The sequence below is a fragment of the Diuraphis noxia genome, unplaced genomic scaffold (genome assembly GCF_037042655.1).
Source record: "Diuraphis noxia isolate RWA-SAM2 unplaced genomic scaffold, SU_Dnox_SAM2 contig0002, whole genome shotgun sequence".
Taxonomy (NCBI): Eukaryota; Metazoa; Arthropoda; class Insecta; order Hemiptera; family Aphididae; genus Diuraphis; species Diuraphis noxia.
The window spans coordinates 39779364-39803722 of NW_028301712.1; the positions used below are offsets into that span (position 1 = coordinate 39779364).

A 24359-nucleotide genomic window follows, 5' to 3' on the forward strand; every position below is an offset into this window, starting at 1 on the left:
TGCGAGAAAACAAATCGCGATGATGGTTTGAAAAATGTGAATATTACATTAAAATAATAATAATATGTAAAATACGTTATCTCGTGAAAGAGTATAGTAGGACATGGGTGTGTGTGTGTGAGGGAGAAGGTTATTTGTCGCACAAATTTATTTCAGTCGCAATCGTCGAAATGGCCGTATCGAAATCGAACAATGTTATTTGGTGGACGTACATCAATCACCGCCGCCGTGCTGTACATATCGCACAGCGCTGGCGCGTGAACCTCGCGGGACCTTCCGGATGCGGTCGGTTGCTCGGAAGAGGTCTTGTCGCGCGCACACACCGGATATAAAATAATATATACATATCGTTAGGCCGACGACTTTACGTCTTGTCCGCATCTTGCACTCGCCGGCAAAGCGCATAGTAATATATCGTTGTAAATGTGCGTGTAAGTTACGCATATGTGTGTATATTATATGTGTGTAGGTACGTACAATAAAGCTGTGTAATCGGCGGCGGTGTAAAAGCGTGCGTGTGCGGTGATGTGCATGTGGTGCGCGGTGTAAAAAGAGCGAGAGTGACAAATTCGTTTGGTCCCGACACGGTCGGGCCGGCGCGGCGTCGGTGGTGGCGTTACCGGTATATATACAGTGTGGGCTGAGGCGGCGGCGGTGGGCCCGCGATCATTTGTCGATAATGAATTGGGCCCCTCCGATCCGCATCGCACTTAATAAATAAACCGCCGGAGCGAGCGCCGCCCATACGCCCAATGGCAGTCCGTTAAATCGTACGGCCCCCCGACGGGGGAAAATATCCCGACCACCCCCTGCGCGATCGTCACCCCGGCAACCACGAGTGGTTAGGGGACGGACGTTTGGCGCGTCGCACGCACATTATACAACATATAATATGTATATATACATATATATACACATTAAGCGAACATTTGTATATACTTACAATATACATATATATATATATATATATATATATATATATTTAAATAGGGAATCTCTGTCTCTGTATATGTATTTTCTATTTTATACATATAAATCTATATTATATATATATATATATATATATGTATAGAGGTACATGCCGCGGTGGGAGCGCGCGCGCGCACATACACATTCATGCACACATAAACATTATATTCCGATTGAGTGTCGATAACGGTGATGAGGGTGCACGGGGTGGAAATGGTGCGCGCAATCGCCGTGTAATCGAGTGATAACGCGTTACCACCGCCGCCGTCGTATGGACCAGTTGAAGAGATTCGCGTTGTCGTCGCCCGCTCTATGCTGCTGCACGCCGCGGCCGCGCCGTTACTTGGCTCAGCACAGACCGTATAACATTATAGACCGTTGTCGCCGTCGCGCACTGCATCACAACGCACCGTAGTCGCGGTATCTGTTGCCCGGGGCCACCGCCGATGGACTCGCGAGCGTCTTCGCTGTCGCCGGTGATCGACCCGGACGACTCGAGATCGCCTCCTGGATCGCCTGCACCGATGACGCTCCTGCAGCCGCGCCAAACCGCCGTTGGACTTCACGTTCGTAGCAACCACAACAATAATAACAACAACAACGACGACGACGACATTGAAGACGAAGAAATTGACGACGACGACGACCGCCGATCGTCGGGCGCGACACCGAAATCGCCACATGCACGCACACCGCCCTCGCCGTCGGACCATCACCGGGCGCTGATCGCCGGAATAACTGCCGCCGCAGCTGCAGCTGCAGCCGTTGCAGGTACATCGCGATCGCATTTAATTACAATATGTCAAGCAAAGTATCGGTAATGTTATCGAAATAACAATTGATACGTTTATTGACCTAATTTATCGTTGTGGATTGTGGTGTATTAAAGTTATAATATTTAATTTTTCCACGAAAACTTATTGTGTTATTACTAAGCATTTAGGTACGTGATTTTTGCTCAAAATCTGTCCGCAAGAATTTGATATCTTGTATCATATTATTAGATAATATAGTTGCGATATAATGCTATATATCGTACCAATAGCGATTTAGGTCGTATTGGTAGATTTTCCATTTGATTCCAACTGATAATCGATAACTTACATTGTGAGATAGAATGGGGGGGAGTGAAGTTCGGGAACCAACATTGTTAAAAACCTAAAGAATAGGTACAACTCAAGATCATGTATATAGTCTTTAATATTGAGAAAAAAAAGTAAAGAAAAGATGATAATATTCTTAGAAAAATATGGCTTTAATTTAGGTCTCATGATTACATCCTGTGTAGTGTGTATTCTGAGTATAAACTTTTTATTTTTAACGATGATGAAAGCTCTTGGTGACGCACACCAAGGTATGGGAAACGCGCAGTCTACATATTTTTATAAATCCATGGACATTTTGGTAACTATAAATATATTACTGCAGAACTTAATGTTTGTTTAGGCAAACGGTTTAATACAGTTCCATGTGTTACCTGCTGTAACATACACAAGGCAAATTCTTGTGAACAATAGTTGTTTCCGATCTGTATAAAATATTAACGGATTTGTATTTCGACATACTATGTAGGTACTAAGGTACGTATAGGCATTGTTATTATATATTGATTCAGATACAAAATAAGACGATATAAAAATTTTTAATTTCCTTATGAAGAATGTAGGTACTGATAGCCCAAGTCCCTACGATATATGTATATACATTATATGCTGCATTGCGTATTATACGCGTACAACTTAAATTAAATGAATATCTTATAATGTTTGGAATACCGTTATATATATAAGCTGGTAAATTACTGTTATCATGGCACTGTAAGTTTAATGATGGTTATAACGATTTTCATTATGTGCACTTTACGATGTCATGTCCATAATTCATATTATTATGTCTTAATATATTACCTGGGGAAAATGTTCAAAAGTTTAAACAGGTACGTTTAGTTTGTTTTAAATTAATAATATACTTATATACGTGGAACATCGTGAAAGATATAACAATAAACTAGGTGAAATTTAATAATCCAAAAAGGACCCTATTCTATCTCTTTTTAAGGGATATCAAAATAGGAAATTATATGCAATTCCTGAAAATTATTTGAATACATTTAAATACCTGTGCAGTTAATTATTTACAAGAGGTCCAAAATTAGTAACAGTTTCGGTTGTTACATACATATAATTACCAAATCATAATGATAGTTAATGGCGAAAACAATTTTACGTGGAAATAAAAGAACTGAAAAGGTTGTTACAGCAATAATATTAAGAAATCAAATTTCCATCATAAAAATAACAGAGCGTCTTTTTTCATACATATAGTTTTTCTTTTTTTAATAACACTCTTGTGGGAAAGTTTTTTTTAAATTTGGATTTTTTTTTGTGAAGGTAATATGGAAAAATAGACAAAGTTTTATTATTTTTATCGTTTTTTATCGTTTTTTATCTAGAAATATTGCCCAGGTGATTTTTTCCCGATCAAAACGGGTTTTAAGTCTTAAGAAATAAATTGAATAGAAAAGGACGCCTGGCGTCCTTTTAAGAGATTAAGTTATTTAAATATTTAAATCGTCAGAACTTAATTATTAATACTTATTATATGAGTTTAATGGTAGCTATATTAAATTATTTAATTTCATGGATGGATACCAAATAATTGCAACCCATTTATGATTTATAATAACTAATTTACTAGTCATATCTACATAGTATGAGTTAAGATTTAATACTTTGTAATATACTGATATTATATTTAGGTAGATAAAAATGATACTTACATTAATGTAAATATCGTTGTATTATCGTAAAAATGTATAGCTTATAATGTTCTATAATAAACAGTATAAATGTATTTTAAAGTCGTACAGCAAAAACAAAAATCAAAATTTAAAAGAATAATTTTCTATTGCACTTTATTCAGCTATTCAAATAAACTTTTTTTATACTTTCTGTTAAATATTTCTATTATACACGTATTCAATAGAATGATTGGTTAGAAAAATATGAAAAATTATGTTGTAGACTATACATTTGTACATTTTATGATAACATAATACTGGTATAGTATAATATAAATAATATAATATAGGTACGTATTCAACCCTTGTGATGTCCTGTAAAAGCTATAATAGCAGCCAGAGAGTCATAAAATCTTACGATTTAGGTTCTTAACTGTAAATTATTCAATACTAAGATTAAATAGGTATGATGAACATGATTTATTTTTAATATTCACATTATAATCTTACATTTGACTATTTATACACACAGAATAAATATGTGATGCAATGTTAGTATTTAAATATCTATTCATTTATCATATCATATACCTATATGATATGATAATAATTAATAATGTGATAAATTGTCAATATATTATATTATTGTACAATGATAATATAATGTATATTTGATGTTTCACACCGTATAATTTATAAACGCCTGTCATGGCATAAATAATATAAAATTGGAAATTTGAGTTAACAATTTACATAAATATATGTAATAGGATCTTAATTTATAGTATTATAGAATTTTACTTATTATGCTTTATTCTAATATTTATTATCATTCTATAATCTTATGTATAATATAGGTACCTAAATAATTAATTAAATTGTATTTTATTTTATAAGATGTGTTTTCGTACATCTTTTAACTGTTGTGTATACAATAACATTATTTTTTGTTGCCCTCAGATTTAACCAGGTCATGTTATCTATTTATACTCAATTTTATAACTTATTACAATACATTTTCATTACCTGAAATCATCTACGCGTGGCGTTGAGAAAAATAAGTCTATAGACTATGATAAGGAATAAGGATAATCAATTATTAACATTAATTAAGGATTACATCTACTATAATCATTAATATATTCCAATGAATACTATTTATTCAATTGATTAATACGAAAGGAATGATTTGAATAGTTGATGTTGAAATAAATAATAAATATTTGACTGTACAAAAACTTGGTAGTGGCAGTCTCAGCCTATATTATACTAATAGTATATTTTATGAAATAAGTATATTTTATACCATAATCATAGTAATTTATTTTACTTTTAGTGATAAGGTAGGTTGAATTTATTTTTGCCAAAAACATTGCATTTATTTTATTGATAATCCATAATTATTATAATAATATATATCATTGTTATTAACTTTTTGCTTAATATCGCCTTGCTAAAGAACGGTGTGAATTTTTTCATTGCATTAATATTGTCAATAGCATAAAATAAATCTTTATGCTAGGTATAAAAATTAAAAATGTCATTGCGTGAATAATTACATACGTACAAACATAAAACCATGATAAAATACGTAACTTAAATCATGATTCTTCGTTTGGATATCTAATATTCTTATTGTATCCAGATTTGAGATTAAAATATCTGTAAAAATTTTTTCAATACTGTCGAAACTAGAAAGTTCTGAAATACTTCAAGCAGTGCTGAACAGCTATTTTTTGAGGCAACTGCCTCAGGGAAAATACGGGTGGGTGGGTGGATGGGTTACTATAGGTGCGCAACTGGCCAACTGGGCACTAGTTTGATCATACATTCTAAATATCATATAAAATAATGTATACAATTTTTTATTAAGAGGACGCCACACCCGCATGTGTTTTCTCCGTCATACAAGTGCGTAGCATAGCAAATTTTACGCTCAGCAGATCATGTTTATCTCCGTTAATTTAAAATTTAGAGTGAATTGACCTATTATAAAAATTAAAGGCAAGATTATTACCGAGGGCATCTCATAGGCTTTTTATTATATTTTAATTTTAAACCGAGTTATGAGTATTTTTAGATATCAAAATAATTTTAAATTTTAAAATACTCATTATTCGCTTTAAAATTAAAATATAATAAAAAACCTATGAGATGCCCTCGGTAATAATCTTGCCTTTAATTTTTATAATAGGTCAATTCACTCTAAATTTTAAATTGAAGGAGATAAACGAGATTTGCTAAGCGTAAAATTTGTTAAATACCTACATTTTATTTTTTTAATACCTACATAGGAACTGGCCAGCTGAAGCTTCCTAAATTAATTTAGCCCCATATGGCCTATTACCCCTTCAGCTACTTCAAAGACAATACGTAAATACGTTTCTGAGTACGAATTATTAAAAATGAATAAAATCTATAACCTACAGTCATTAAACATAAAAAGTTAGCAACTTAAAAACACCTTTTAATCTTATAATTATTTATGCGATAGATATTGTATTATAGTTACATTATAATTGTATTACAGAAAATACTGTAATAATTGTGTGTAACATAAATTATATATATATAATATTATGATTAATATTACATAGTTTATATGAACGAATAATGTAGAAGTATAACAACTTTACGTAGATGGTATTAGGTTTATAACGCAAATTATATTATATAACTGCTAAGCTGCAATATCCTGTAAGATCCGTTTGTTCGGTTTTATCTACAGATAATCTGACCAGAATAAATGTGCTATTATTATTTTTATTCCTTAGCGGTAAATATCAACCAAAATGTTGTGTTGGTTCGGTAATAATAATAATAATAATAATAATAAAAAATTTAATAATGGGAATGTATTTTTTATTTTTATACTTTTTTTTTTTTTAAAGGGGGGAGTCGAGTTCAGTCGTACCTATATATAAATAAAAGTTGTTTTGGTCGGTGAGGGTGATTGAGTGCGCTGCGTCCACCGAATTTCATTAGAATTGTATATATATAGTTTACCAGTGAGCGGCAAAAATACCAAATTGGATTTTTTTCCACCCCCTCATCACCGCTGTTGCGTCTTCGCACCGTTTTTATTCGTTTTATTAATCCGAGGTCGGTTACACGGGTGAATTTATTGTTGTTTTTTTCGGCATCACATAATAATACACGCCCAGTAAAACAAACGTGTGCATTGCTGTATATTATATTATATTGTATATACACGGTGGCTCGAAATCATTATTATCGTCCCCGACTCGGGTTAATCGTATTACACAATTTTTATCGTACACAACGTATGTATACATATATATATATATATATATATATATTATATAGTAGTGTAGTGTAATATTTGGCGAGATTAAATTATACTTGACTGCGTACATTAATGAATGTAACTGCTATACGGTGTAGTGAATGTATATATACTAGTATATAAATATATACACAGCGCTCCACTTCACCGTATACTGCACACACAGACCTAACTAAACTTGGAGAATTACTGTTACCAATTATTATTATATCGAACGTCTCTTGGGGGATTGATAATAACATACCTAATGATAACATGATAATACACCAAACACTGCAATAGAAATTATTATTATTATTATTATACAGTGGTGTTGCGGCATTCGTTGACATTAACGATTATTATAATTTATGCACAGCCATCGTATTTTCGTGGATATTTTCACTTCACAATATTTTTATTTTATCGTATTACCATCATGACCGGGCGAGTTAAATATTTCTTTTTCAGCTACTAAATTTAGTTAATACAAAAAAATGGTATTACAGTATGAATAATATAGGTATATGCGTATATAAAGCACAACATTTAAAATCCGAAATTGCTCCACTTTTGGTTTAAACACGCCGAATAGATGAGATGTCGAGTTTTAGACTATAAGTTTAATGATAAATTGATAATAATACTATGATTAAGTACGAGTATATCTACCTAATCCATCCACACGTTTTATTATTTTTTAAAGGTATTAATGACACTGTGATATGTGGAGATATAATTATTAAAAAAACAATTTAAAAAATATTATTAATTATTTACTTTAAGGAGATTCGATGCCGTTATTTTCTGTTCAACACTACTGTAACATACGATTTTAGACGTATTCTTAACCAAAATTACCGATTAATGTAATGAAGTGATAACAATTTTGAAAACATATTTAAATGTACAGTCAAGGCTCAAGACTATTTGAGATCAATGGTACGTTTCTAATATTATTCCCCAAATTCTTAAACATTTTATATTAAAAAAGAGTAATAAAAAAATTGTTATGTTTCAATTTTTGGAGAAGTTAATATCAATAATTATAAATGTGGGGGAGTCGATCTCAAGTAGATCTGATTACAAAATTCAATTATTTTCAGGATACTCTTACTGATTCAATATATCAATTAGCACGTTTGGAAAAAACATGGTTAAAATCCTATGTCACGCTTGTGTTAGACATATTGTCGAAGTGAATGTCATCACATATTCTCATTTAACATACAAACATCTGCATATGAATAAAAACTGCATTGGTGAACACACAAAACTACCATAATTTGTACTTCATACATCTGTACTCTTATTGTAACACAAAATTTCGAGCTCAATGTGTACACGGTAGAGAACAAAATACCTTGCTGGTATATGTCTATATAATTCACTTGCGTAAGAACTACAGAAATTTGAAACACTTAAAACACTCATGGCAAGTGGCAAGAACAGAGAGCAATAGCGAGAAATTCCTGTTTACTCAGGGACTATATCGATCAAACAAATATTAGTTATTTATATTATGCGGCATCCTCCAGTTGTTTAGCGCAACACCAGCAGCTATAAAATCTTAAGACAAAACCAATGCTTTTGCTAACTGAATTTCTGATACGTTTCAATCACAGAATACTATTCTCCTACAGAAAAATATCTACTTAGTAAATAAATTCCTGGATTTACCATAACAAATGCCTATATTATCTTTCAAAGCAATACCTAATCAAACCTATCTACAAATTTATAAGAGTAGAAATACTCATTTAACTTGCAAAATATTAATCATCTTTCTAACATGCATAATTAACTCAATTCTCAGACCATTTTACTTTGTATACTCCAAAAGGATAATTGTACTGTCATATTAATACTTAAACCAACAAAATACACTCATTCGTGATTAATTTGTTAGCCACGAACATAACACTCATAACTCATAAATATAGTAACAGATTATGAAATAAAAATGTAACCTTCTATTTCATTATAAAATCACCGTGTTTCAAACAAATATAGAATATATTTCAGGGAGTTTCTTCTAATTGTAGATGGATCGGATAACTGATATATATTATTATTATTATAGGTGTGAACGATTGGTGCGAGGTGTAAAAAGATAAATATAGTTTATTTATATATATAGGTACCTATATTATACACCTAAGAATGGAGGGTGATTTTTCCTTTTCTCTTCCTTTCTCTTAATTAAAGTAATGAGATTAGACTAATCCGAGACATAACAGTGGCACACTTGCAGGGTGGTGAGCCGGACGATGCTGCGGGGGGAATAAAATGTCTTAAGGCCTCCTCAAGGGCGGGACTTCGTAACTACACCCTAGAGTACTTCACGGCTACAGACTTAAATTAATTGCCTCGTAACTCCAACAAAGCGTCTCATCGTCGTAATTTTATTTCATAATAAAAATCGTAGACTTGTACAAAGGGTTTACTCTGTATATATATATATATATATATAGCAATATAGCTACTTTTCGAACACTTACTTTTTTTAAATTTTTTTTTTTATCTTACTATTTTTTATTTTTATTTATTTCGTCCCAACGATTAACAATAACTATACTTCTCATTTCAATAATGTATGCATATAATTACGACAGTAAATTAAATTTTTTATTTGTGGTTTAATAACCACATAAATTTCAAAATGAAATATGGAATAGTATACTTTTGGTAACTGCAATACATTTTCATTATTTACGTCACGTGCCAATGTGTCACATAATATTTTAAACAAAAATTGAATATTATTGTCGGTAAATAAATATTTATATCATAAACTTTAATATTGTATTTATTCGCTCTACCTTTTAGCACTATATCTTTATCTAGTCATTTTTAAATCAACATCATTAACTTATTATTTTTTTTTTTTTTAAACAACACTTAAATACCTATATTCATTCAAATTTAAGTTGATTATATTAATATTTTTTCTAAACAGTTTTTCCCTAATTATACATACATTACGCGTTAATCTGAATAGAAAAACATTTTTTTTTTTTTTTTGGTAATATCTAAGTTGGTGTAACACTATTGCAAACGTTTTTTGTTCTTGGTACCACGATTGGGAATGATTGCCGTCAGATCAAAGAAATAATATTTTACATCACGGTTTTTTGAGTGACGTTATCGTTAATTTTAATTTTTCATATCGTTGTTTTTTTTTTGAAATAACCTATTAATCATAGGCGTGCGCACGGATCGAGCTAGATGAGCCATGGCCCATCCTGTAAACCGTACTGTGTTTATTACCTGATAAACTTTTATCATGAAACTTTAGTAGTACAATTATAAATTACAATTTTCATTGACAATAATCAATTAAATAAATTGAAAAATTGAATTGATAAAATATTTTTAAGTATCTAAATGATAATTGGTTTGGCCCACCCTTGTCAAAAAAGTCTAAGTAAACCTATGCTGTTAATTATCGAATAATAAATATATTTTACAAATAATTCAATTATTTAAATAGTTGACAAAAAACTTATATTTTAAGTTATAATATATTTAGTGTTTATAAAATTATGTAATTTATGAATAATTTATAGTTATTAACAAATTAATTAAATTATATATTACACGGTACTTACGGTATAATAAAATAAAACTCAATCATGCAAATTTTACTCAAATGATTCACAGTAGTTATTGTACTCCATTAAATGCAGGTACACTTATACTAAATACGATTTGAATGTAATCGATTTGATAGGCGGAACCCCAATTAATTTGTAAGACCCATTTAAGTAGCTGCAAATCACAGTGTAAAAATAGGGAGGAAGAAAATTTAGAAAGAGAGAGAGAGTAAACGAGGAAGATGGAAATGAATAATGAAATGAAGAAAACGATTACGTTAAGCTTTTAATAGCTATGTTGTGCGCTTGTTTAATTTGCCAAATGGTATTAAATGCACATATTCGAATCATTTTTTTTTTTTTTTATCTCAAACCCCTCTAGTACTGGTACTTAAAACTTTAAGCTACGAAAAAAGTCATAATAAAAGCGGTAATCAATTAGTATTATTGGCAAATTAACAGAATAATTGTTAGAATATAAAGTACCTATCTACTGCAAATCGAACACTATACGTAATTATATTATAATCATTATATTTTAGTTATTTTCTAATGTACAAAACAAGAAGTGTAGTTCCATTTTAATGCACATTAATATATAAGTAATGAAACAGCCATTTAAGCAAATGTGTTTAATGGTTTTATTTTTTTGGAAGACATTATCATTTTCATATATTATAGTTATTTGCACATATCAATATATACCATTTGCACACTGTACAAAGTTTACTTACTTTATCCTTAATCTTATACAATTATATGGCTTAGAATTTCTAATTATATATGTCTATATAGTTTATCACATATTTCTATTAATCTATAAGGACTATCGTAAAAAGTACATTTTATTTTACTTTTCACATTTCACAAACAGCATAAAAATATTAAGTTATCAATAACTCAATGTAGTTATTAATTATAGGTACAATATTAAATATATGTGTGTATAGGTACCTACTTAGTACATATTGTCCAATTGTTTGAATGTGTATTACACCTACCTATAATGTACATAATAATGTTTCTCTTGATGAGCATATTCATATATATTTAATTAAATAATGAATACAAAACTTTGAATCTAATTCATCCTTAAAATGGTTACAACAATATTAATTTATTCAGTTAAATAATTTGTCTTACTAAATTATTCTTAACTCACCATTCTGTTATTTATCTTGTAGCGAAATTCCTGCGAATTAAATTTGTTGCAAAACAGTACAATTAAATTTTAACCTTTAAAAATGTATAAGTAATTGAATCAAATAATTCTTTATAACAAGAAACCAGATATATATGCATGTATACGATTAAAATAGGTTTAGCTTGTATAATTTTATAAATTATACAACCAATAAAATAACTGAAATACAAAAAATTAGTACCTAAATGACTTATCTCGAATTAAAAATGTAAACATATTTTGATATAATGATCCTTTTATGTATAATATGACAACTACATAACAGAAAGATAGTTTAAAAATCTTGAAATACATTGATAATATTACTTCAATATTCTAATCACCTTATGTATTATAGGTAGGTAAATACAAAAGCACGTGGCACATTATTTGTTTTATTTATCCGTCATTTAACAGAGTATACGAAAAAATGCATGAATATACTTACATAGTTATATACTACAGCTGTAAAGTATATAAAAATACGTTAACATTGTCTAGATAGAACTTTAAAAAAAGTCAACTTGTAAGGCAAAAAAAAGAAATTAAATATTAAGAATTGTTGTCCTTAATAAACTACAGTTGGTTGTTATTTTGGGTCGACACATAATATAATGTTATCTAAGTATATGACATATAATTTTAATTGTATGTTTTATATGGAGTTTCTTATTTTAAATATTTTGTTAACATTTTAGATTTCAAAGAGCCTAAAGAAGACGGCGTTGAAGACTACCGTCAAACATTCGATGGTTCAAAAAACAATAACAATAAACAATTAAATGGTCCGTCCAATAAGCAGAGACGAAGTAGGACTAACTTCACTCTTGAACAGCTCAACGAACTCGAAAGACTTTTTGATGAAACCCACTACCCCGATGCATTTATGAGAGAAGAGCTTAGTCAGCGTCTTGGTCTCAGTGAGGCCAGAGTACAAGTTAGTTCTATTCTACAAGTTAGACCAAAATAACTGTAAAATATCATAGAAACCATTAAAATACCAACCTATGATATTTTTAAAAGAAATTATTCAAGCAATAGGGCAAGTATAACAATTATTAACAAAAGTTGGATTTCAAACAGCGCTAGTATACATTGATCTTATATTTGAATATAAAACTTTATAGTTTAACTTTCTGATGTTTAATTAAACCATATTAAATCACGGATAATTATACTATTTTATTTTAAAAAAATGTAAATGTAATAAAAATTCAAAAAAATTTTAGGTATGGTTTCAAAACAGACGGGCCAAATGTCGAAAGCACGAAAGTCAAATGCATAAAGGTATGATTTTATTTTTATTTTTAATGCAATATAATTCAATCAAATAATATGTTTGTATATACTATATATGTATATAGTCGTTTATTCAGAATGATGTAACTGTAATCACGAGAACATTTAAGTACTTACCAGAGTTAATACTTAATTCAAACTATATATTTTATATTATATTATACACATTAAAGAAATAGGTACATCAAAAAATGATTATATAGAAATCTTAAAAAACGTATAATTTTAAGAAAATTATTTCCTATATTATTTACTCCTAAATTTAAATAAAAATAAATTTTTATTGTAAAAAAGGGTTGTATTATACAATAATTAAATTTGTTCTCAATGGACTATCTAAATATAACCTGAATATAAATACTTTGTATTGTATTATGCTTTTAAAAAATATACATATTATTATACTATTTGAGAAAAATCTTAAATAATTTTTTAATTAAAAACTGTTCCAAACTATATAGAATTAAGTATGTATACCATCTATAATATACCCTTGATATATAAACTTAATTAATTAATAATTTACAAACAATTATTTCTTTACTTAAAAAGTAATTTATATGGGCTATGAACTAATTTTTTTTTTATATAATATGTGTATCAGAAAGGTAACAAAATAAAATATGTTTAAATTACACAATAAAAGTTTTAAGTATATTTTTTTAAACGAAAAAAAAATGTTTTAGAAAGGTTTCCTGCTACTCTAAAATAAAAGGGAGAAAATCATTATTTTCGAATTATACCTAATAACAATAATCTGTTTTTTTAAATAGTAACGTGTGATACAATATTATAGTGTTACTTTTTTTCATTGGACTACTTTAAGATGGCGATATTGAAATATGAGTACTTAATTTTGAAAACCACCTGTGTAATAATAATATTTTTTTATCACAAAAAAAAATACATTATAATACTGTTCCAATGATAAAATAATTAAATAACTATGTAAAAACGTAGTAATTGTAATTTCATCTTGTTAGCTGTACGTAATATATAAAGCATAAGCTTATTATATTTAAAGAATTATGATGAACTAGCTGGATTTCATTTTTATTCTATTATTAATAATACATATTTTTGGCAATACACTAATACAACGAGAGAAATCAATGCAGTTAAGTAACGTAGCAGTGGTTATTGTAGATAGATGTACATATTTTAATATACACAGTCACTGTGGAATAAAAATCGCACTTGTCATTTAGAAATGAAAAAAAAAGATAATTTCATTTTAATGTCCGACGGGGGATGGTATAATATTCGCCGACCCACGCGCACACTTGCATATAATATATAATAATATAATCGTATACAAATGCGATTAACGTACCGCAACACATTTTATGGTCGGTCATTAATATTAATAATGTAAGTATAATTTTTTTTTCGGGCGCATAAAACAACAACGAACGAATTGTATTAAATCTAAGCGGGGCCAAAGGTTTATCCGATAAACTGGGTGACTATTGTCCCGACGATAATATATACATATATTTAATATTATATAATTATAATATCTACAGGGGCACGCTTAGAACTTGCAAATGTAATATAAATTTAAATGTAATTTACTAATATAATATTGTTATATAGTTTTTGTGAAATCCGTTATCAAATAAAGTTTATTGGATACAAATATTTGTTTAGATCTCGTGCGCGGCATAATAAATGAATACATTTTTTACAGATATTGACTTTTATAAACGTGTTTACAGTTTTTTGAATCAGCGTGTATAATATAGAATATCAATGTTTTATTGTATCATCATGGCCTTCGACGTTAATATCTAAAACCGAAATAAAATAAAATTAAGATTTACAATTACACAATTATTACAAAACAAAGGAAAAAATCTTTATCGTTTTTAGATTTACTATAGTCAGCTGTTTATTTTCAGTATAAATCGCTTGCCATTTTTTTATAAATTAATATTTATTACTTGCACGCTTAATACTTAGTGTTTAGTAGGTAGATACATGTAAAATAAAAATAAACCAAGTTAGTTTAGGTTCATCTGAAATATTGTATTTGTCTGCAGTTTTATTCACTGCGCTTGTAGCGTTGCCGATCCCAATGCGAAAACATGAAAATGACAACCACTCTGCAGTATAATATTGTAAATATAAAAAAAAAATTGATTCTTAATTATGTCATCCTCATTTCTAGTCGTGGTTAATGTAGTGTTAAAGTCATTTACGCGCTGTACGCCTATATACAACTCTGGGCTTACATACTATAAACATGGGAATGTCGCAGATGTTAGATGTATTTTACTTATACCTGTTGTACAACAGAGCAGACGATATTATAGTCCTATAATAAGTCAACTATTACGAGTAGGTAGATTAGATTTTTTAGTTGAAAACCAAATTCAATTGTTTTGTGTTGGTATTTAAAAAAAATGTTCTAGGGATTCTTGCTCTGCACTGTTAACGATGTAACATTATAAACGGCTCTCGCTATCAACAAAATTTTAACTGACATGATTTTTTGTTTGCATGTTTCTTAAGCAAAGAATATGTTTGTTTAATAATACGATTATACTCATATTTTTATGTTAAAAATATAAATAATATAGTAAAAAATATCCAAAATAATGCATTTATCTCAAATGATAATTTATTGAGAAATAGAGGATAAATTATACTCAAAATAATTTTTTGAATTCAGTTATAATTGACTATAATAAAAACACCTTTAATTTATAAAAATAAGGTACACCGAGCTATTATATTAGTACAATCATTTCCTTATGTAATTTTTCACTGCCGTTCATCAACCAAGCGTATCATAATTGCAAATATATTTTTCGATAATACTGGCATTTGAAAATCATTTGTGAATTAACACTGTTCCATTTTAAGTTGTACGAATCGTAAAATACTATGACATAATATAAATATAATCAGTTATCAGTTATCACCCATCATCATTCAGCTGACTAACAAAAGTTAAAAAGTTGTGAAAAATCATCACATTTTTATATCGAACTACAGTTGTACATCGAAACAGTATACGATCAAAACAATAGGTAATAAATATTATATACCCTTACACGGGTCTAGAACATAAGTACACTTTACAGGCATTATTGGACGACTGCAGTGTGGCGTGTGTACGCTATGCATTCACGCATCACGCAACTAGACGGTCAATAATAAATTATTATCAGTGCACCGATTGTGACAATAACAATAATAATAATAATAAGGGCGCGGGCGCGAGCGCATATATACACGCATATGGGATGTTTTGCACGAATCACGGAGGGATTACAAATAATCTGGACCTGTACATAATAACACATATATACAGTCGTCGCTTAATCAAGTTAAGTGTGTGTGCGGCGCAACGAGTGATTGTCACCCGATTGCACCCCAGTGAGCGATTAGGAGAACTGTTCTTCTGCAGCGAACCGTCACTCTCTCTCTCACTCTCTCTTCGTCTGTGCTCCTCGCTAAACGGTATACACACAATAATATATATAAATATTCGCAGGCTCTGGGTTGGGGTGAACCTAACCTGCTCCTCCGGGGAGGGGATTTGTTTGTTTGTTGGTTTTTTTTTCTTTCGCTAATTCGATTTCGATTCCTCCTCGCTGTCCATTCGTATGTGCACTTGCAGCGCTAGCAGCACCGTTATCACGACGACGACGACGACGACGACTGTTCTACATATATTATACGTTGATATAGTGATATATATATATGATATAATATAAATAGCTGAAATAGATAGCTGTAAAAGACATGTTTTTACGCAGGAGACGTTTTGCGGATTCAACATTATATTACTATAATATACATATAATTACACACGTATCATATCGTAAAGTCTGTATACGAACTATTGTCATCTCATCCGTTTTCATATGACGTTTTCATTACTCGTTTGTACATTTATAATTTAACTACTATGCCTATACTTGCAGTACCTACTATCTAATGTATTCTTCTGATAACTTAAATAGTATAAAAGAAAGTACAATTTCTGATACTTGGTGACATTTCATTTGTACATGTCATCAAACAATTTTCAGTCGGTGCCAGTTATATCCATATTACTTTCTACAATATAATTTGTCAAAGACCGACATAGTCTAAGTGTAATAAAAGTATATAATGTAACTGACTATCTATTATGTATTTTATATTATTATATTATATTATAACCCCCAAATTAATATTTAATATTTTCTCAACAAGGAACTCTATGATGTATTTTTATGCAGGTTTAATGATGCACCAGAACGTATCTACCCCTCTAGAGCCGTGTCGAGTAGCCCCGTACGTAAACGTGCCAAGACTACCACAGTTGCAATTCAATTCTTCGGCTGCAGCTGCGGCTGCGTTTTCTGCGTTTGATCCAGCCATCTTGACTGCTGCACAACAGGTAATTGTTAGTGTATTATCGATTACATTTAATATTTAAAACAAATAACTTGTTAAGAAAAATACAAAAATTCAACGTATTGTGTAAAATATGTAAAGGTTCACAGAAATTGTGTGAATCTTGTATACCAAACAGCAAAATATATTGTATTATTTGTATTTTGAAGTCAGAAAGAAATATATATTTATTGCAGTTGCATTATGCAGTGGCCATGGGAAGAGGTGTTCTGTGCCCTGCGCCATATCCTCCGGGTGGTCTGAGTCTAGCTGCTCTTGCAGCATTACATCAAGATAGACTGTTAACCAAAAATTCCAGTATAGCTGATTTGCGGTTGAAAGCTAAAAAACACGCCGAAGCCATTAGTAGAGACCAAGAAATTGTTTAACATTAGGCACGCTTTTTGTTTCGTTATGTATTATTATAATTATTTTTTTTTATATACATTTTATAATACTTTCATGCAACTTCCATACATCGTATCACACCTACGGTGAGAAAGGTGACACAGTTCAAAAAATGCCAATCTCAAATCTGTAAATAATTAAGCTGTTAATAAATACGCATGATATACCCTGCGTGCACGAAAAACGTACCTAATCTTATCGCCTCAAACTTTAAATTTTTCCACCATTGAGTAAAGTTTTTTCAGTTATACTTTTAGACGAATTCACAGTGATCACGGCGAGATCAGTGTCACATAAGTACACTGCGTTGGTCAAGAAAAATTACGCATTTCAAGTGGTGGCCAATGTTATAATTTTTGTTTATAAAGTTACATATAAATATTATTTAGGAATCATAACAACAAACAATGGTCTTAGAAAAGCAAGAAAGTCATACTTACGTACAATAACTACTTTTGACTTTCACGTTTTGTTCTGAAAAGTTCCGTAACATAATATTCAATAAGGTTTGATTTTCAAATTCATAATACTCTTTTAAAATAATAATTCATTGCAATGTTTTACAATTTATTGTCAAAAATACTTATCTAAGACTTACAAGAAGCTTCTGATATTTCAATGTAAGTTGTACATAATGTACCAATACATTTCATTAATTTGATTTTTTGAAAATCCCATTTTTTGAATTGTGTATCTTTCTTGTTGAGATGCGAATTATTCATATGATATTAATATGTTTTAGTTATATAAGCATGAATATATTTAATGGAATATTTAGGTTTAAAACTCCAGTTTGTAATTTAAACTTTTTTTCATATGACTTACTATGAACACCTACATAATATCTAATAGGTACCTATATAATAATAATTATAATATTTTTTGTTCTCGTCGTCCTATGTTATAAAATACAATAATTAAAATATATTATATAATATGTAATAATGAACATTGCACCTATTACCCTACCGATACTTAATGATCATAATATCTTTAATTTACAACCATTTACATGTTTATTATTATTTATAATATTATTATTATTATTATACGCTGTATGGTCAATGTGGCTATATATACTTGCATTGACGTGTTATTACTGTTATATTAAATTGTATACGATAATACATGGTGATTTAATAGTACGTTTAAAATACATTTAACGCTTTCCTATACATTCCGATTTCAAATTATTGTTATAAACGTACAACAATAAAAATATTTTAGACTTCAACTCGTATCTATTGCTGTACCTAGCTAGCATTGCCAAATCGCCACAGATAAATCTTACAAATTCAATTTACAAATTAAACTTATGAAACTATAAGTAATATTTAAAAAAAGTTCAATGTACGTATTATACTCAAGATAGTAAATATAGAGTAACTCAAGTATATAAATGTTAAGTATAAGTCCCATCGGTATAATATTTTTACTCGTTGAATAATGTACAGTGTTTTCTTGTAAAACAAGAAACTTTTATGATTAAGATTTGTATACAAATATATTCTATACTTGTATGAATTGTAGATTAAAAACTTACATTTGTGGCTGTTTTAAGTAGTATTAAAATTATAGTAATAATGTGGAAGATTAATTTAATATATTTATTTTTGTTACTCTTATAATTTGTCTTAAAAATATAACATTTTAATTTTAACTTTAATTTTGTACGCAAAATAAATCCATTTAAACTCGAAGAAATAGTTTCAAAAATACACGTTAAAATATTTTATCATATTATTATAGTTCATGATTATAATTTTTAATGCATGTGACGTGAATAATATTATCTATTGTTGTATGTTCCAATCAAAGTTTTACCAAATATTAATAAATACTAAATAGGTAATTATGTGGCCAACTTGCTTTTCTGTATCATTTGATCGAACGAATGCGTGTTACCTAATAACTTTAATAAAGAAATCGATCAGAGTAATAGAATAGATATGTGTAATATATTATATATGTATATCGTTTATGTACTTGCGCAATAATAATAAGGAGTCGAGTTATCAACGAATCCAACAAATTTAAAATGTGCTAAAAACTAGAAAGAAAATTCCACATATTACCTATTATATCTATGACTAAATGACTTATCATTTCATCTTATATAGTTTTTTTTTTTTTGTAAAATCTCACTATTTTTATTATTAATTATTATGACAATGATTACTATTATATGTAACCATATTTTTATTATTATTATTATTATCATCATTGATTTTATATTATTACAGTTATTACAGTTACTCGTGTTGAGTGTTTTATTATACGTTTTACTCATTTGTAGATGGTTGTGATGTTTTGTTTGTAATTAAAACTATTTTACCAAGTGAAATAACATGACTTACATACAATGCATCCTAATTGATGAGACTGTATGTTATAAAATGTATAGTGCATAATATAAATGTAGAATATATGTCATGTATTACGAATTTATATATATTGTGTCAAACGAAAACGATACTATGTGCTGATGCAGGTAATGGCGCAATAGTGCGGTGTACTCATGGGTTTCATATAGAAGTACCATTGTACCAATACATAATATTATCATGTATTAAAATATAATTTAATATTATTATAATCGTTTGCCCGCCTTCAATTGGTCAAGTGTTTCACGGTATTTTAAAGTATTGATATCTCAAGTGAGTAGTGACTTATACAGTCTTTAATAGGATGTTTCAAACTGCATTTAGCACTGTATGGTGAATTGGTGACTGACAAAAATACATAAAAGTGTCACCTGACAACTGATAACTGGCACCATCATTTACCTACAATGTGACTGTTGGTGACCTTTTTTTGTAAGTTGTTTAGCGATGACATCGAAATTAAGCAATTTCGTTTAAATATGTTCAAGTTAAATTCATTTCTTACAAAATACTTGCAGATTCAGTTTATTAGTTCTATTGACGATATTTTCAACGAAAGAATCTCATCTCTTCAATTTCCTCGGTAGAAAAAGAAGTGATGTAGATGATGAATAGCCGCTTTGATTGGATGGGCGTTACTATATAGGTATGAATGTGTAGAATGACTGATCTGATTCTGTTAAATATAGTCATATATGGATATTCCGTAGGTTTTTTCTTATTTTTGTCGTTGAGTAATTTTTAGGTAATCTTTTGAGATTGCAAACATAAACCCGTCTAGTCCCGATATTAAGAATTATAATTTGGAAATAATATGATTCAAATTAAATATCTTTGCAAATAATATTACTTTATGTACCTATACTACATTATGAATTATGATCAGTTCTATGTCGGATCATAAATACACATCGCTATCATCGTTGTATGATAATCGTAACAGACATGCAATTACTCGGAAAAACAAACCTGTACCGCTTGTAGCTACTACCTATGCAATATACATGATGTTATAAAAATGTATCTAAAATTGAATCATGCTTCGTATATTCATCAATCAAAACGATTTTTATCGTTATCCTCGTCTTCCCCGAAGCTGAACAATGTCATCCTCGTTGTCCCCGAAGCTAAACAATATAAAAGCAAACATTATGTTTCTCTAGCCCGATATGTGCATCTCTCAACAATAGTTTCGCTACCTGACTGATGTATTTAGATCTCTCCTGGTCACAAATTTGCCTCCTAAGTCCTAGTTATCAAAGAGAGACTATAGTCGACCCGAACTCTCCATCGACAAAAAACGGTGGCTTTCAAATGATTTTGAAATGGTTTCCATCTATATATAACGAAGAAATTGATGCGTATAAACGATGCAACAGAACTGACTACCATCATTTATTACATAGGTAATATTATTTGCAAATGTATTTAAATTTAAATTATATAATATTATTTCCAAATTATTGGTGTTATATTATATTTCCATAATATTCGATTGTAGTCGTGTGAACCTATATAATAATGAGTAACTCAAAGCTCAATCTCGAGAAGAAACAAGGAGTTTATTCATATTTCATACTACAGTAGACAGGCAGTTGTGTATGGAGACATCCTGCTGTATATATCCTTCTGGTACGCGTGTGCGTCGTTGGCGTTAAAAAATATATCTTGCGTACGAGCACGATGTACTATATGTACACACGATGTGTGTGTGTGTGTGTATATGCATATTGTATATTCGTGAATGTATGCGCAGACTTAACGGCGTTTTAATTCAATCTGGGAATAGCAATAGTGGATAGCTCGCCCCCCCCCCATCAGTATAAATCGCGTTCTCTGGCCTCTTGCGTGATATATGGCCGGCGTGGGAATCACTGCTGCTGTACGCTGCGCACCGCCGTCTGAATATTCAAAAACACCCCCGCCCAAACGATTTTCCTAAGCGCAGTCTCGACCCAACCCCAAATACGCACCCACCAGTCACGCCGACGGAAATATGCAAAATGGTATTGAAAATTCGGACGTTATAAAACTCATACATACGATGTATACCCCTATATATGTATATATATATACCTACATAAGGACGTGCATGTAATAAATAATAATATATTATAATGTGCGCGTGGATGAAATCATAAAATAATATATAGGTACGCAGTATAATATTATGGACAGTGATAATTCCATGTTAGGTGGTAAATACTTAAAATTAGAATCAATATGCTCTTAATATATTAGGTAGTTATGACGTTTAAATATATGGTTATAACTTATAAATAATCATAATAATATAGTAAAATATGAATAGCTAATTGTTCAATATAAAATTATCAGGTACCTATTTATTTAAGCATCTACTATTTTATTATTTTTTATGTTAGAAAATTTTAAATGCATTATCATAAAAGAACAAAAGAATAAAGAGGGTGAGTGGGTAACGTTGACAACTGTATATTAAGGGTCTAGAGAGGCATTGTAATGGATTCATCAATTATATAAAACGATTGTAAGAAAACAAAATTCGATCCTAGGCCTGTCAGCCTATATATTACTAAAAAGTTAAAAGGTATAATTTAAGTTATTATAATTAAAGTAATTTATTTTACCATACCTATATAGGCATTCATACTATAATTGGTTTAAAAATATTAATTCATTTTTGTAGAAAAAATTGGATTTGAAAATATGAACAAAATATAATAATAAAACATTAATACCTACTCTAATCTCATGTTTCAAATACCCACGAATAATAAAACATTTTTAATTACAAAAAAATGACTAATATTCTTATTCTTGGTTTGTAATATCATACAAATTTAAACTTAAAATAACTATAGAAAAATTATATTTATATATTTTTTAAATTTTTTGTCTACAGAATTAACTACTGTTAAAATAAATCAGAAGTCTTGTAATGAATTTTAAAGCTTTTTGAACAAACAAACAAATTTTATTGAAATTTATAGAAGAAAACTAAAAAAAAAATGTCAAATGCCCATCGGCAACTCCAAACTAGTGTAGGAAATGATAAAACAAATATTTTGTGTAAATTTCAGATACCTACGGTACTAAATATCGGATTCAAACAATAATAGGACTAAATTGATTAAACCATTAATATATTAATTATTTTATATATTATTGATAAATCTATACTACTTACTATAGTTACTTTGATTTTTAGATAACTATGTATTAGGAAATCAGTAACGATTTATGTTGCATAGAATTATAAAAATTAAGCGTTCTCAATCGTAGTATGTAATAGTCAAAAAGGTGCCGATGATAATGACTGTTTTCAATAATTGTATTTCTAGTTACAAATTGACGTAACCATTTGGACGTAATAGTCTAGGACAATAAAACGTAAAAAAATTCTCTTTAAAAAGTTCTTCTAATATTTAAACACCATCTTAATCAATAATAAATAAATAACTTTCAAAAGATAATTAAAACAATACCATGTACTTTATAAATAAATTGTTAAACAAAATTTAAATTGAATTTATAAATTATTACAATGTAATTGTTTATTCACATTTTGATGAACACATTGTAAACACGGACAACTTTTATATAAAAGTTGTATTATAATATATATCTATAATCTATGTATTTATCTGATTGCCTTAATATATAGTATAATCTATGGTGATTGCCAAATTCGTTGTAGAAGATGCAGTCGATTAAAGATTCTAACATTTTAATTAGCTAGCAAAGCATATTTCAACAAAAAACATATCTACTGCATTCCGTATAATTATTTTTTTTCAGAAATCACATTATTTTTAAACTTCAATTCAGTCAACGTCGAAGTGCATACACGTCACGGATTACGCTGAAGCCCGAATTAATCGATATTTAAGGTAAGTTTGTTTTCATACCTTTTCTTTTGCGGCTTAACTTTATAAAAAAAAATGGAGGTACATGGCTGTACACTTTTACAATAGTAATTTTCGTATTGATAAATAATTAATGATCATTATAGAACATTCATATTTTAATTTAATTTTATATTCGATATTTTTAAAATTTTCCTTCGATAATTTAAGCTTAAAAAAAAATATCCAAAACAAATCATAAGGTGCAGCGAAAG

The 24359-nt window shown here is 29.3% G+C and overlaps 1 protein-coding gene across 2 annotated transcripts; it reads left to right on the forward strand.

Moving 5' to 3' along the window:
• The first annotated feature begins 1196 nt into the window (after window positions 1–1196).
• LOC107164789 (short stature homeobox protein 2-like) lies at window positions 1197–20168 on the forward strand. 2 transcript variants are annotated; one of them, XM_089220745.1, is made up of 5 exons: window positions 1197–1740; window positions 12473–12711; window positions 13004–13061; window positions 17309–17475; window positions 17663–20168. In XM_089220745.1, exons 1-5 carry the CDS (start codon window positions 1416–1418, stop codon window positions 17852–17854), a joined length of 981 nt encoding a protein of 326 aa, XP_089076871.1. In that variant the 5' UTR covers window positions 1197–1415; the 3' UTR covers window positions 17855–20168. The 2 variants fall into 2 exon arrangements, with proteins under 2 accessions (XP_089076871.1, XP_015368227.1); XM_015512741.2 differs by having other exon boundaries at window positions 1202–1740; window positions 17309–17469.
• Window positions 20169–24359: the final 4191 nt, after the last annotated feature.

Excerpts from the sequence above, each read along its gene's own strand:
- LOC107164789 (XM_089220745.1), top strand. The coding sequence starts at position 1,416 with ATGGACTCGCGAGCGTCTTCGCTGTCGCCGGTGATCGACCCGGACGAC. Across the intron at positions 12,712-13,003 it reads TCAGTGAGGCCAGAGTACAA|GTATGGTTTCAAAACAGACG; the intron begins GTTAGTTCTATT and ends AAAAAATTTTAG. Across the intron at positions 13,062-17,308 it reads CGAAAGTCAAATGCATAAAG|GTTTAATGATGCACCAGAAC; the intron begins GTATGATTTTAT and ends ATTTTTATGCAG.